The sequence below is a fragment of the Hemicordylus capensis genome, chromosome 5, assembly GCF_027244095.1.
Source record: "Hemicordylus capensis ecotype Gifberg chromosome 5, rHemCap1.1.pri, whole genome shotgun sequence".
Lineage (NCBI taxonomy): Eukaryota > Metazoa > Chordata > Lepidosauria > Squamata > Cordylidae > Hemicordylus > Hemicordylus capensis.
The window spans coordinates 207,808,821-207,823,074 of record NC_069661.1 but is presented as its reverse complement, the minus strand read 5'-3'; the positions used below and the strand labels follow the sequence as shown (position 1 = coordinate 207,823,074).

Here is a 14,254-nt window from a genome sequence, read left to right as displayed (position 1 = left end):
GTCACCGGCCCCTGCTGGTTCCATGCACATCCCTAACCCTTGTAGCTCAGGCGAGGTTGAATCTGTCCTCCATGTGCTGTTGTATTGTTCATTTTATAAAGATAGTCAGCATAGTTTTAGTATTCCGTTGTTATACTTGCCTGGCCAAATTGCTGAATTTTATGCCACACTTCTTGCAGATAAGAAAGCTTCTATTACTCATAATGTTGCCATTTGTGCAGCAGCTATCAAGATCCGCCAATGGCTAACTACTGGCTCTGTTTCCTGGATACCACCACAAAATGGCTACTGCGTTGGTGTACATTGTATGACTGAATTCCTATATGAACATTATTTGTTTGCTTGTATGTCTAGATCACTGAGTATAATAAAGCTATTCATTTCAGAATAAAGCTACTAATCTTTCCATCAGCAAGGGCAAGATTTTTTAAAAAATTAAAGTTCTTACCTTTACACTCTTTTACAATACTATCAGCATTTTCTGGCAGCTCCATTATATCCATATTGACAAATCGAGATAATATTTCAAGTGCCTTATCATGCGTTAGTCCACTTTCTATAGGAACTTCATATTTATTGCCTAGGTTAGAATTTAAATTCAAAGTTAGAAAGAAAATAAATTTTATACACACTACGTTTGATTACATGTAGTGCTTAAGGTTTTCATGAGGTATGATCTCCATCTGCAAAATTTTAACCAAGTCTGATTGTTAAAAAATGCTTCTACTATATCTATAGATTAGTTTCAAGCTGAACATTCAAATAATCACTAGCCTATTTTAATACTTGTATTATGTTTGGCAGTAAAAATATATAGGGCCTCCGATTCCCCTGCACAATCATTAAGGCTCTTAATGTGCATGGGTTATTGAAAGAATTAAATTTTTTAAAATGATTTTAATTGTAAACCTCCCAGACACACAGGTTTGGGGCAGTATAGAAATATTTTAAATTAAATTAAATTAATTAGGAGAGTATATGGATCTGCTTGCTATGCCAATGAATTGGACAGGCTTTGCAGATGAGGTAACCAGGTGCACATCAGAGTTCCTGCACATGCCAAGATTGGCATGAAGAGCTGGAATATTGGGCTTAAACCAATAGCTTATTTTAAGGTAAGCAACAAGCTTACCTTAAGGGTTTGCGGTGGGGCGGGTTGCAGCTCATGACAACCCCTTTCATCAGACGTTCTGTCATCCTGCCAGACCAAAAGTCTGGTCTCAGGACTGCTACACATAGTACCAGACACTGAATCATTGTATTTTAGGTAGCAGTGACCCACAAGGACCTCAGTTAAATATTGCAAGATTCATCTGGCAATACCCCAAGTTTCCAGGGCTTCTCTTGTACTATGTATTGTAATAATATATCTTGTCAGGCACACAATGGAGAAATCAAATGAAACCATCAGGTAGCATCAGAACAGAATCTTCCTACTCCTCCCACTAACCTGTCATGATCAGGAGCTTTTGACTTTTATACTTCCTACCAAAATAATATGCTCCATTCTTACTAGTGTCACTTTGTACATTCATTCAATACTATTAATTACGTCGAATATTATTAATTTAGACCTGATCACTTTCTGTGATCAGGTCTTTAATAACTAGAATGGAAGAGTATTAATGGTATGTACCATATGCATGAATTTCTATAATTATTGCCCATTGTGTATGCTCTTCTAGTTTTCTCATTTGAAATTAACTTCACCTGTTTCAAATTCACTGTCAAAAACAAAGTATTTGTGTCTTAATTTAACTCATGTATTGCTTTTAAATATCGGCTCAATGAAATTTAAACTACAACCCTGAAGGCATCAGCCTCTATTGATGTGCACGGAACTGGCACCTGCCGGTCCAAAGGTGGAGGGTGGGCAAAGGGGGGGTGCTCTTACCCATCCTGCTGCATTTTCCACGCCGGTGCTGTGTATTCTAACGGTCCAACAGAGCGGCAGCATACCTCCCTGCCATCTCATTGCTTCCTCGGACCAGAGGTTCCCAGCATGTGCACACACGCAACAGGAACCTCCGGTCACTTCTGGTCCAAGGTAGCAACAGGGCAGCAGGGAAGTACCTTGCCGCCCCACTGGACCGTTCAAATACACAGTGCCAGCAAGGGAAACACAGCGGGAGGGATAAGAGCACCCTCCCCCTCCTTAAAGTTATCCACCTCCCACAGTTCTGTACACATCCCTACCAGCCTCCCTCCATTTCTCTTTGGTTAGTGACCTATATCTCAAAGTACATCATTCATATATTATCCTCTATAAATTCAATGGGAAAGAATGTTAGTTGGTTAATCAAGTTCTTCCTCTATCTTTGTCCTGTTAATTCTAACAGGTGCTGAAAGCTGTGTTTCAGGGCCAATGCCATTTTTCTGCTCTGTGCAATGCCTGCATCACTGATGGCACTTCATAAGTGTAAATGGTACTCATGACAACGTAATACCAAACAAAATCCTATTCTCTATTGTGTAAGACACTATGCATAGAAAGCTGAAATAAGCAGGGAACAAAGTGATAAAGAATTCTTACCCATCACAGAGTCAGTCACACTTCTGTCCCTACTGGTGATAAGAACTTGAAAATAACTATCAAATGCTTTTAAAACCCAGGAATCCCAAATATCATCAAGCACCAACAGAGACCTATTACAAAAAGATGGCAAACTTGGAGTCAGTCTGTATACATGTTTAGAGAAGTTGTAAACACGTTAACAGTTATTTTGGGGTCTGATAAATTGGAAGGCTAGTACTCCATTTTCCAAAAGCGTTACCATTTGAAAAATTATTAAGAGCATTCCTTTATCATAGCCAAAAAACCTGAGTTTTATGTATCTTAAAATCTTCACATATAACATCTAAAATTGCCTAAAAGAAAAAATAATTCTGGATTAGGACAAAGTTTTAGCAGTTCTGTACAAAAGTAGTAAAACTAATGGGTTTGGTAACAAATAATTCAATATTCAGATACTTTACATTAAACAAGCATTTGTTGAGTTAAGCAACATGTTAATGTTGTATGATACCAATTACCCAGACCAATTTCAATCTGGTCTCAGGCCTGGTTTTGAATAAAAATGGCTTTGGTCACCCTGATGACCTCGCCTATGGTGGGAGAGGTGCAGGGAGTATACATCCCTATTGATGCTTCAGGAACTCTCAGTGGCATTCGATACCAATAATCATGGTATCCTTCTGCAGCAAACATCTGGGATGGAAATTGGAGACACTGTATTGTGGTGGATCCATTCCCAGCCGGATGACTATTTCCAAAAGATGGTGCTTGAAGACCTTTGCTCTGCTACTTGGCAGTTATGCTATGGGGTGGCACAGGATTAGATTCCCCCGCTTCCATGATGTTTACACATTGACAACACCCACCTCTATTCCTCCTTTTTATGCAATTTAGATGAAACTGTAGAAGTGCTGAATTATTGCTTGTGATTGGTAATCAAAAAGGCAGTGAAGAATTTATGTTTTAGACTGACAAAAGAACATTTATTATTAGCATATTTATAGTTTAAGCTATGGTTTAGATATCAGGGAATGTATGGTATAGTGAAATCAGAAAGATTCAGCTCAGCCTGGATCTAGGTTTTTAAAGAACTGTTGACTTAAACACAGGGGCGTAACTACCATTAGGCAAGGGGAGGCGGCTGCCTGGGGGCCCCCACGCCTCAAAGGGCCCCCCAGAGGCAAGTCACATTACTATATATATTGTGTGTGTGTGTGTGTATGTATCGGTGAGGGACCCATTTTAAAATTTTGTCTCTGGGCCCACTCCAGCCTTGTTACGTCCCTGCTCAAACATATTTAAGGGTCATTACCCACATTACATTTTTAGTCATAAGAATACTTTTCAGATTTCACTGAAAATCACAACAGAGGGGAACTGTATCCCTGCTAGCTGGCAAAGATACACTTTTTAAAGGAGCGGTTTTCTTCTATTCAGCAAGGGGACAGCAACTCTTCTTATTCAAATTAATACAGCACCCACCCAGTGGCAACTGATGCTGTCTCCTTTGCATTTATTTTTAGATTGTGAGCCCCTTTGGAACAGGGAACCTCCACTGCCCCATTTCTTTTGCTATGTAACCCACATTGACAACTTTTTGTCATTGTTGAAAAGCAATCTATAGTCTATAATAACTATGGTGGTGGTGGTGGTAGTGGTGGTAGTAGTAGTAATATATGCATGATTAAATGCAGTTTGTGTCACTTCAAATGTACAGATCAGTGAACCCATTGTGTGTTTTTGTGGAAATCCCATAACTTATAAAAGAAAAACATGTTTCTGTTGACCACAGAACCTTGGTTACCTATGTGTCACTGCACTGTATGAGGAGAGGAAAAACCCACACCACACAACCTTGAATCTTAAACTGCTTCTATAAAAATGTGAAACAAACTTTGGCATCAGTATGGCAAGCTGCTCCTAAATTCTAGAAAGGTGTTTGCCTAACTTAAGACTAGACACCAAATATAAAATCTTTCTACATCATGATTTGGGACAGAAAACAAACTTGCTTTACAGATGTTCTTTGGCATATGACATAATGAAGCTGTTATATTAATTTATAAAATGAAAGTGATATGACCTTATCAACAATGACAAATCAAAAGTGTGACAAAATACAGCACCTCTTATATGAAGACAATTTTTTCCAAAGTTGTTAAAAACAAACTGAATGGAAAATTAAACTTTCTCTAATGAGATCTACCTTTATAGCCTGGAACAGGAGTTCTCAACGTTGGGTCCCCAGATATTGTTAGACTTCAACTCCCATAATCCCCAGCCCCAGTGGCCTTTGGCTGGGGATTATGAGAGTTGAAGTCAAATAACATATGGGGTCCCAACGCTGAGAATCCTTGGACTGGAAGATCCTGAAGGATCAGATAAGGTGCCTGGAAAGCATATGTGCAGATCTGTTTTCAAACTATATTACTAAGAATCCTGGTGTTGCTTAGAATCTTATCAGGAGGATCCCCAATGGGAAAATTAGTGATGTCTGACAAACAGTCTTTCTGACCCCTTGTGTACTCTCACCAGATACCTTGTCCACCAATCTACCCCTACAATATGCAATTGCAGAAAAGTACTGTTGAGGAGTTGTCCTCACACAGGACAACAACAAGATCTAACAAACCTGGCTGATTTTCAGGTGAAGCAATTGTGTACCTCTGGAATCCTCAGTAGGCAAGTAACTATGCAAAGAGTAGAAGACTTAAAATGAATGTGTGAAGAGTTCAATCAAGCATTGTTAAGTAAGGATACCTTTTAATAATTGGTTTTGACTTTCAAATATCACTCTCCAGCTTCCTAGATGAAACCTTAGCTTGAACTATACTTACTATAACTACATAATGAAACACCTACAGATCAACAGTGACAGAAGACCAATAACAATCAACTTGCATAGGGATCTAATTCAGCAATGTGTTTGTCATTAGACTGTGTACTTGGTACTTCATGCACCACAGAACATTTATTGGAAAACTCAGCAAATGTGGAAATTTGAAACAGAGACAACACAATTCTAGTAAAGTTAATTTAAAGTGAAAGTCTTCAAATATTTCTTTATTCTACTAACAATACCTTGGGTATTTGCGTAACATCAGCAAATGAAGACGATCTTTAGCTTCCTCTATATTAAGTGGTGGCCTCTGTGAGTAAGTGAAGTCCTGGTCTAGTCTCAAACAAAGATTTTGGAGTTTCATTAACAGCCCCACCTTGTCTTGTTTGCCAACAGAAACCCAATGTACTCCTCCAGGGAAGCAATCTAACAACAAAGATATGCTGAAATTGAAATAAAGTGCAGATGTATGCCTAAAGAAAAAAATTGTATTAGAAGTTTTTTTTTTTAAAGACACAGCTAACTAAGAAGAGAACACAAATTAAACTATTTTAGAAGAAGAATATGCAAATAGGATATGTATTTTCATTCTAGGCCTCCTAAGTAGATATCACATTGTATGTCACATTTATTTTAAAGCATTCACATAAGGCATACATTTAGCTCAGTCCCCAAAGTTTAAAATATCAACACCCAAATCCTAAGCTCTTTACACTAGGGATGTGCATGGAACCATTTGGCACTCCAGTTTAGGAGGACTGAACCAGTTCCATCAACTGGCGTTTGAGCTGGTTCGGAGGACGGGTGGGTGGGGGGTTTCCTTTAAGGGGCAGGGAAAGCATTGCCTACCTGCTAGACGCCACCCCGCTGCTTCCCCCTGCCCATCAGTGCTCTCGCAAAAAGCAGGCACACAGGGCTGCAGCATGCCTCCCTGCAGCTCCGGTCAGCGTCGACACAGAAGTGGATTCAGACTTACCATGTCAGCCTGCCTCGGAGGGCTGGTCTACCAGCCTACCCTAATTGGTAGACCAGTTCTCCCCAGAAAAAAGTGCCATTCTGAGGCCCGTTTTCCCAGCAAAACAGACTTCAAAATGGTGTTCGAATCAACCGAATCAATTTGGGTCAAATTAGGGTTGATTCGCTTTGACCCCAAATAGGGCTTTCTATTCTGAGGACAATCTGATTCAAGATTGAATCTGAGAATTACCCCCAATTCGACCCAAATAAATTCAAGGTCGAATCGAATTACACACACACACCAAGATGCTATAGTACATAAATTTTCAAAGTGTATGGCATGGCTTCTGCAAAAGCAAATTTTGCCTCACTAGCTTTTTGGAGTTCTTTGAGAGTGTCAACAGGCATGTGGATAAAGGTGATGCAGTTGACACAGTATACTTGGACTTCCAAAAAGCTTTTGACAAAGTTCCCCACCAAAGGCTTTTGAGTAAACTTAGCAGTCATGGGATAACAGGACAGGCTGAATGACAGGAAACAGAGGAAAGGAATAAATGGACAGTTTTCACAATGGAGGGAAGTGCGGTTCTCAACCCCCAACCCCCACCCCCAAGATCTGTAATAGGACCAGTGCTCTTTTAACTTTTTCAAAAATGTTCTAGAAGTTTGGGTAAGCAGCAAGGTGGCCAAATTTGCAGTGGACACTAAACTGTTTAAGGTAGTGAAATCCATAACAGATCGTGAGGCTCCAAAAGGATCTCTCCAAACTGGGTGGGTGGGCAACAAAATGGCAAATGTGTTTCAATGTAAGCAAGTGTAAGATGATGCATATTGGGGCAAAGGATTCCAACACTGATGGGGTCTGAGCTGTTAGTGACTGGCCAGGAGAGAGATCTTGCGGTCAAGGTGGACAGCTTGTTTAAAGTGTCAACTCAGTGCACAGCAGATGTGAAAGAGGCAAATTACATGCTAGAAAACATTTGGAAGGGGACTGAAAACAAATAAATATAATGCCCTTATAAAAACACATGGTGTGGCCACATTAGGTGTACTGTGTACAGCTGTGGTCACTGTATCTTAAGGAGGATATTGTAGAACTAGAAAAGATGCAGAGGAAGACCACCAAGATGATCAGGGGCTTGGAGCACCTTCCTTATGAGGCTAGGCTACAGAATATGGTGCTTTTTAGTTTGGAAAAGATGTGACTATGGGGAGACATGGGAGAGATGTACAAAATTATGCATGCAGCAGAGAGTGGATAGGGAGAAATTTTTCTCCCTCTCTCACAACACTAGAACTGGGGGTCATCCCATGAAACTGAAAGCCAGGAAATTTAGGACCAATGACAGCAAGTACTTTTTCACACAACACATAATTAATCTATGGAATTATCTGCCACAGGATGTGGTGATGGCCACTGGCTTGGGTGCTTGAAAGGGGGCTTAAACAAATTCATGGAAGACAGGTCTACCAATGGCTACTAATCTGAGGGTTACTCCAGCCTCAGAGGCAAGATGCTTCTAAATATCACTTGCAGGGGAGCAACAGCAAGAGAGAGGGCTTGCCCTCACCTCTTGCCTGTGGGCTTCTCAAAGGCAACTGGTGAGACATTGTGTAAAAAGAGATGTTGGACTAGATAGGCCTTGGGCCTGATCCAGCAGGGCTGTTCTTGCATTCTTAAACTCTGCTTAGGCTGGAATGCAATCTGATCCAAAGTGTGTGTCTCAAAGTGCAAACACAGGTTGCTCACCTGTAACTGGTAGTGACCCATTGACATCCATTCAAAATGGGCCTGCGCTGAAGACTATCAGTGTCCTTTTGGTACTTTCGTCTGGCCCCATATGACATGTAGCTATTTAAGGCAGGAAGAAACACCAGCACTTCAGTTCCTGGACAACCGCTGGAGCAGGTGATCATCTCTGTAGCAACAGGCAAGTTCTATGATGTAGACTTGTACACTACTGCAGAGGGGAGGTTCACGAAGGTCTAATGGATGTCAACAGATCACTACCAGATCATCTGTTACCGGTGAGCAACCTGTTTATCTGGTTCGTGATCCATTGAATCCATTAGAAACTGGTGTTTCATTAGCTCTTTTTGGAGGAAGGAGCAGTTGTCACTGTAACACTCTTTTAAGAACTCCTCTCCAAAAATTTGCCTCTGCTGCAGAGCACAAGTCGATGACATAGTGCTTTATGAAGGGCAACTCTGAGGTTGCAGCCTTATAGATATGTAAGTTGCACTGTGTCAACCTTACAGATATCCTTGCATGACATGCCAAAAGATGAGCGGCCGAAGCACTGTATGCCCTAGTTGAGTGCGCCTTTATAGACTTTGGCGGCTGTACTTTCTGCAACTTGTACAGGTGAAACTCGGAAAATTAGAATATCGTGCAAAAGTCCATTAATTTCAGTAATGCAAATTAAAAGGTGAAACTGATATATGAGACAGACGCATTACATGCAAAGCGAGATAAGTCAAGCCTTATTTGTTAGAATTGTGATGATCATGGTGTACAGCTCATGAAAACCCCAAATCCACAATCTCAGAAAATTAGAATATTACATGGAACCAAGAAGACAAGGATTGTAGAATAGAACAATATCGGACCTCCGAAAAGTATACAGTGTACTGTGCTTGATTGGCCAGCAAACTCGCCTGACCTGACCCCATAGAGAATCTATGGGGCATTGCCAAGAGAAGGATGAGAGACATGAGACCAAACAATGCAGAAGAGCTGAAGGCCGCTAATGAAGCATCCTGGTCTTCCATAACACCTCATCAGTGCCACAGGCTGATAGCATCCATGCCACGCCGCATTGAGGCAGTAATTGCTGCAAAAGGGGCCCAAACCAAGTACTGAATACATATGCATGCTTATACTTTTCAGAGGTCCGATAATGTTCTATTCTACAATCCTTGTCTTCTTGGTTCCATGTCATATTCTAATTTTCCGGGATTGTGGATTTGGGGTTTTCATGAGCTGTACGCCATGATCATCACAATTATAACAAATTAAGGCTTGACTTATCTTGCTTTGCATGTAATGCATCTGTCTCATATATCAGTTTCACCTTTTAATTTGCATTACTGAAATTAATGGACTTTTGCACGATATTCTAATTTTCCGAGTTTCACCTGTATATACCTCTTTTCAACAAAAGGTGTCTAAGTGGATTGCACAGAGAATTATAAAAAATAAAGAAGGATCCCAGTCACCAAAGGGCTCACAATCCAAAAAGATTGTATTGGAAGGGCCTTTTAAAAGGCTGTTTATCAGTCTTTTTATTGGTTGAAGGCATTGTCTTTCACTTATCAGACGATTCTACAAGAATGTCTTGTAGGGCAGACTCACCAAAAAGCTTCTTGCTGTCGTAAGAGACGGTAGCAAGGTTTAGCCTAGAGGTAGAACCAACCTGTCCAATTTTGAGCCACAAGTGGCGTCTGCCAACAAATGATGAAACCGCCTCTTGCGCTGAGAATCTAATCGTATCAAGAGTGGCATCGGCTATAAGGGCCTGCGCCTTCTGGATCTTGAATAGTTGCTGTCACATCTTAACTGGGTCCCCTGGAGGATCACTCAGAAGATTGACCACCAATAATAAGGAGTCACGGGCTGCCCTGGATGCTGCCGCTGTTGCACGGACCACCAGGCACACGTTCTCATGACACGATTAAATGACAGCTAGACCTTCTGGTCAGCTATGTCTTTTAGAGAAAACTCACCCTCTCGAGATGCCAAGGAATCCGACACCAATTGCGAAATCGGGGCATCCGCATTTGGTGTCCTCAACATATCTGTAGTGGTTTGCTGAAAAGAATAAAGTTTGTTAGCCATGCACACAGCCTTGCAGCTGGAAGCTGGTGTCAACCATTCCTGTTTGACTACATCCACAAACAACTCTGGCATGGGCATCAGCCTGTCCTTGGGGTGTGCTCTAGGAAAGACCAAGTCCCCTTTGGCACAAGAGTCAGAACTCTGCCCAGCCTCAGTCCCATTGTTTTAATAATTCTGAACATCAGTGGGCTGAAGTCCTCTGCCACAAAGAGGTGCTGTGACACTGAGGCATCACCAGTGTCCTCCCCTCCAGACCACTGGGTCCGGATCAAAACCTCCTCCTGCATTAATTGGGTCTTCAGGGTCAGAAGGCAGATTAGGCCTCTCTGAGTCTGCAATGACTTTTTTTGGGGGGGGGAGGTGCAAGTAAACCCCTAGGGCCCCCAGAGTCTGATCAGAAGCATCAGATGAATGGTCCCGTGCCACCTTGCCAGACAACTTGCCCAGCAAACTATGCTTAAGCTTGCTTTTGGCCTTCTTGGGAGAAGGACTGACAAACTCGCTAGGTGAGGAGCTCACACTGGGTGATTTATGCCTTCTCCCCTTTGTGGATCTCTCACTCCTCTTAGGGGGCTTAACCTGGTAGATGGTGCCAATGATTGCATTGCGAAACCATGCCAGCTACTCAGGTGGCAGCACAGGCTTAGGTAAAACAGCAGAGTTAGAACTGGAGGCTTCTTTAGGCCCAGTCTCTGCAGCAGACTCCCCCTGCTGGCCAAACTCCATAATCACAGTCTTAGGCTTTTCCCGCCCTTTGAGAGACTGTCTCCCTTTTACATTACCGGCTCCTTCAGGTAAAATGGAGGGATTCTTCGCAACCGTCGCCATCTTAGGAACAGAAGATGCCTGTGATGGCCTCGCTGCCCTGCCGGTCAGGTTGCTAGCCAGCTCGCCAATCCGCCTAATCTCTTCTGAGGTTGGTGGGGCGTTGGCAATAGGGAGCCTCCCAAAGCGCTCTTCACAGCCACTTCAAGCTGCCTGCAGCAGCGTGGCGCGCCGGGCCGCAGTAGAGCGAGTCTCGCAGCCCGAAGGCGGGATACTCGATGCGGCCCCTTCGACAATCGGGACGGGCGGCTCGAGAGCGGCCATCACCGACGCGGTAAAATTACGCCCTTCCAGGGGGGACTCCGTGGCCCACAGATGAGAGACGGCCGATCACGGACTGTCAACTCACTGCTGGCGAATTTTTCGGGCGGTTTTCGGGAGGTGGGAAAAGCGGCCTTGCTATGCAGGGCTTGCAGCAGCCTGCGCCAATGGGGCCTACAAAAGGCCCTGAAGCCTCCCAGGCCGAAAACACTCCATCTCTTCCCCTCGTTGGAGAAATTGCTCTGTACCTCTCTGACTGGCTCCAAGCAACGGAGAGGAAAGAGGAGATGAAGGGGGAGAGAAACAGACGAAAGAAGGGTGGTTTTCTTTCTTTTCTTTTCTTTTCTTTTCAGATAATAGCAAGTAATAAAGATCAGGGACAGAAAAAAAAAAGGATTTGGAGAACAGAATACTGTAGTTAGAGAAGTAATATCAGCAGAAAATAGAGAGAGCTAGAAAAACGCTGCCATGGAGCTTGCTGAGGACAGAAAGAACTGGGAGGGGTTATCCTCCTAGCACCAAGGAGGCGTGGCTGAAATTTCTACAACCAATCAAATCTGTCCTGCCTTGGAGCTAGTGGGAAAGGATAACCCAGAGGTGTCCCTGGCAACAGTTCAACCGAGAAACTACTGTTCTCCCATCCTAGACTGGGTGTTTTGCTGAAATGGCCACTAAGTGCACTTCCTGGTAATCATACGCAAGCCCCAGGGATTCCTGGGCAAAGCCATACGGTTGAGTATAAGAAGGTAGGAGTGTGCACGGACCGGTCCGGGGCAATACAAAAGGCCTCCAGACCGGTCCGGAATTTGGCCGGTCCGACGGGGGGGGGGGGGAGTGTGTCTAAGGGCGGGGGGGTAGTACTTACCGCCCCCGCTCTTCCCCCTCCGGCGCTGGACTTTCCTAAAACGTTCTTGGGGCAGCAGAGTTCCTCCCTGCTGCCCCTGCCCCCGTCTTCAAAGTTAACAAGCAGAAAAAGCTGGCACCACGCATGTGTTTGTTGCCAGCGTGCGCGCCGCATACATCACAATGATGTATGTGGCACACGTGCGCCAGCAGTGGCGACGGGCGGGCGCGCCACGAAGGGTGAATGCGTGGCGCCAGCTTTTTCTGCTTGTTAACTTTGAAGACAACGACGGGGGCAGGGGCGGCAGGGAGGAACTCTGACGCCCCAAGAACGTTTTAGGAAAGTCCAGCGCCGGAGGGGGAAGAGCGGCGGGGGGTAAGTACTACCCCCCCTTAAAGACACACTCCCCCAGTGCCGGACCACGCCTCCACGGCTCCGTGCACATCCCTAGAAGAAGGTGTGTGGTGTGAGAAGCTGCAGGAGTGCCAACTAGTTGTAGTAGCTAGATGTGCAGCTCTAAGTGCGTAGCAAACAGGTGGATGTTGTTGAGAAGAAAGTGGGTCTGCCAAAGCTTGAGGCACTGAATAGGTTTCATGCTCTGCATATTGTGGGAATCCCCTAAAGGTTGAAGGGCTAGTATTACTGAAATCCAACATAGAAAGTAAAGACTGCTGTGTTGGGGTCCAAAGTTCCAGTCCCCTCGGCATCAGCCAAGTCAGCATCCTCAGTCTTGAAAGTGATCAGTACCTGACAATGTGGAGTCACGGTTTCCATCAAAATTGGCGTGTTGAGTGTCGAGGGTTGCTCTCTAATTGTCAGCATCGGAGATTTGACTGAAGTGAGCGCAGGGGAAAGCGAAGCCACTCTCGGTACTGACACAGGCCTCGATATTGAGGGAGTTTGTCTCAGCACTGACAGTCTTGATGTCAAAGGAGGCACAGTAGTAGCCAAACTCATAGACGTTGATTACTCTCTTGATGTCGAGGCTGTCGGAGCCAACCTCGAAGCAGATTTGTTTGCAGCCAAGGTCAAGGCTGGCTGCGTCGAGGTTGATAGATTAAGAGCCGAAGTGCTCAGTGTCAATGGTGTCGTCACCAACGTTATTATAACATCTTGAGCTGGCGGAGAAGGAGTATCTCCCGATGTCAACGCTTTCGTCTTCTTTTTGGTGGGCTCTGAATATCTCCATGTCTTTTCGGCGGTTTGGGAGACTTCACATGCCTCGAGGGTTTAGACTGGGCTGAAGCCTGTCCTCGAGCCAGATGGTTTAGGAGACAATTTGGACCCCTCCTTAGATGGACACAGGGAATTCAAGGCATCATCATAAAGATCAGCCCAGAGATGAAGCTCCCTATTATGAAGAGTTTGCTTCAAGAAAGACTGGCAAACTCTACATGAAGAAGTATTATGGGCTTTTCCAAGAAATATTGTGGGCTTTTGCAAGCCCATATGTTGGGGTTTCCGCCCAGAGATGAAAGTTTGGGGTGGTGCACAAATTTGATAAATAAATAAATAAATTATTAAGCACAAGTCATGTCCATCTTGAGAAGGCAGCTTAGCATTATATTCAGCACATCTTTTAGAAGTTTTTTTTAATCCATTTTCTTGTCTGACTGTTTAGGGTTATCCATAGCCAGTGTTCCATTGATGGTTAGCCAAGTTATCAGTCCGATCTACCGCCTCAATTATTCTGTTAAGAAGTCAATTCAAAATGTAGTATTAAGCAATCCAAGGTCCAACAGACAATGAATCAGTCCGATATTTGTTTTTATTTCTAGAACTCACGAAAAAAAAGGAACCAGTATGAAGGAGCCACAGTGACTGAGGAACCAATCTTTACGGCGGTCGCAAAGGAACTGAAGTGATGGTGTTTCCTCCCGCCTTAAATAGCCACTTGGGGCAGAGCGCAAGTGCCAAAAGAAGCTGTGGTAATCCACACTGATAGGCTTCAGCACAGGCGCAGAATCCATTTCTAATGGATTCAACAGATCATGAACCAGATCTATTCAACTCTTTTGGAGGCTTCTTTCTCTACTAAGAATGAAAGGAAGTATCGGTCCTACAAAAAGGGGTCACCACAGACTTCACCTGTACAAACTACTCTAGGGTTACCAGACAAGGTAGCTAGCTAGCTAGCTAAAACAAGGGTTAACATGTATGTCTCCAATAACTTAT

General features: G+C 43.7%; 1 protein-coding gene across 14 annotated transcripts in view; it reads right to left on the bottom strand.

The window, feature by feature from the left end:
• APAF1 (apoptotic peptidase activating factor 1) overlaps window positions 1–14,254 on the bottom strand; it is a 112,362-nt gene that overhangs the window by 87,718 nt on the left and 10,390 nt on the right. For 6 of the 14 annotated variants that reach the window (XR_008309055.1, XR_008309054.1, XR_008309053.1 and 3 more), the window contains exons 6-10: window positions 10,038–10,122; window positions 8,062–8,163; window positions 5,597–5,827; window positions 2,534–2,646; window positions 449–580 (exon numbers count right to left, since the gene is read on the bottom strand). Coding sequence is in view for 11 of the 14 variants with exons in the window: in XM_053257854.1 (XP_053113829.1) it covers window positions 449–580; window positions 2,534–2,646; window positions 5,597–5,827; window positions 8,062–8,163; window positions 10,038–10,122 (663 nt within the window). In the remaining 3 variants the exon portion in view is untranslated. Of the gene's footprint in view, window positions 1–448; window positions 581–2,533; window positions 2,647–5,596; window positions 5,828–8,061; window positions 8,164–10,037; window positions 10,702–10,728; window positions 10,893–10,931; window positions 11,474–14,254 lie in introns of those variants that run through there. The other 8 variants (XM_053257846.1, XM_053257847.1, XM_053257844.1 and 5 more) reach the window with 8 other exon arrangements.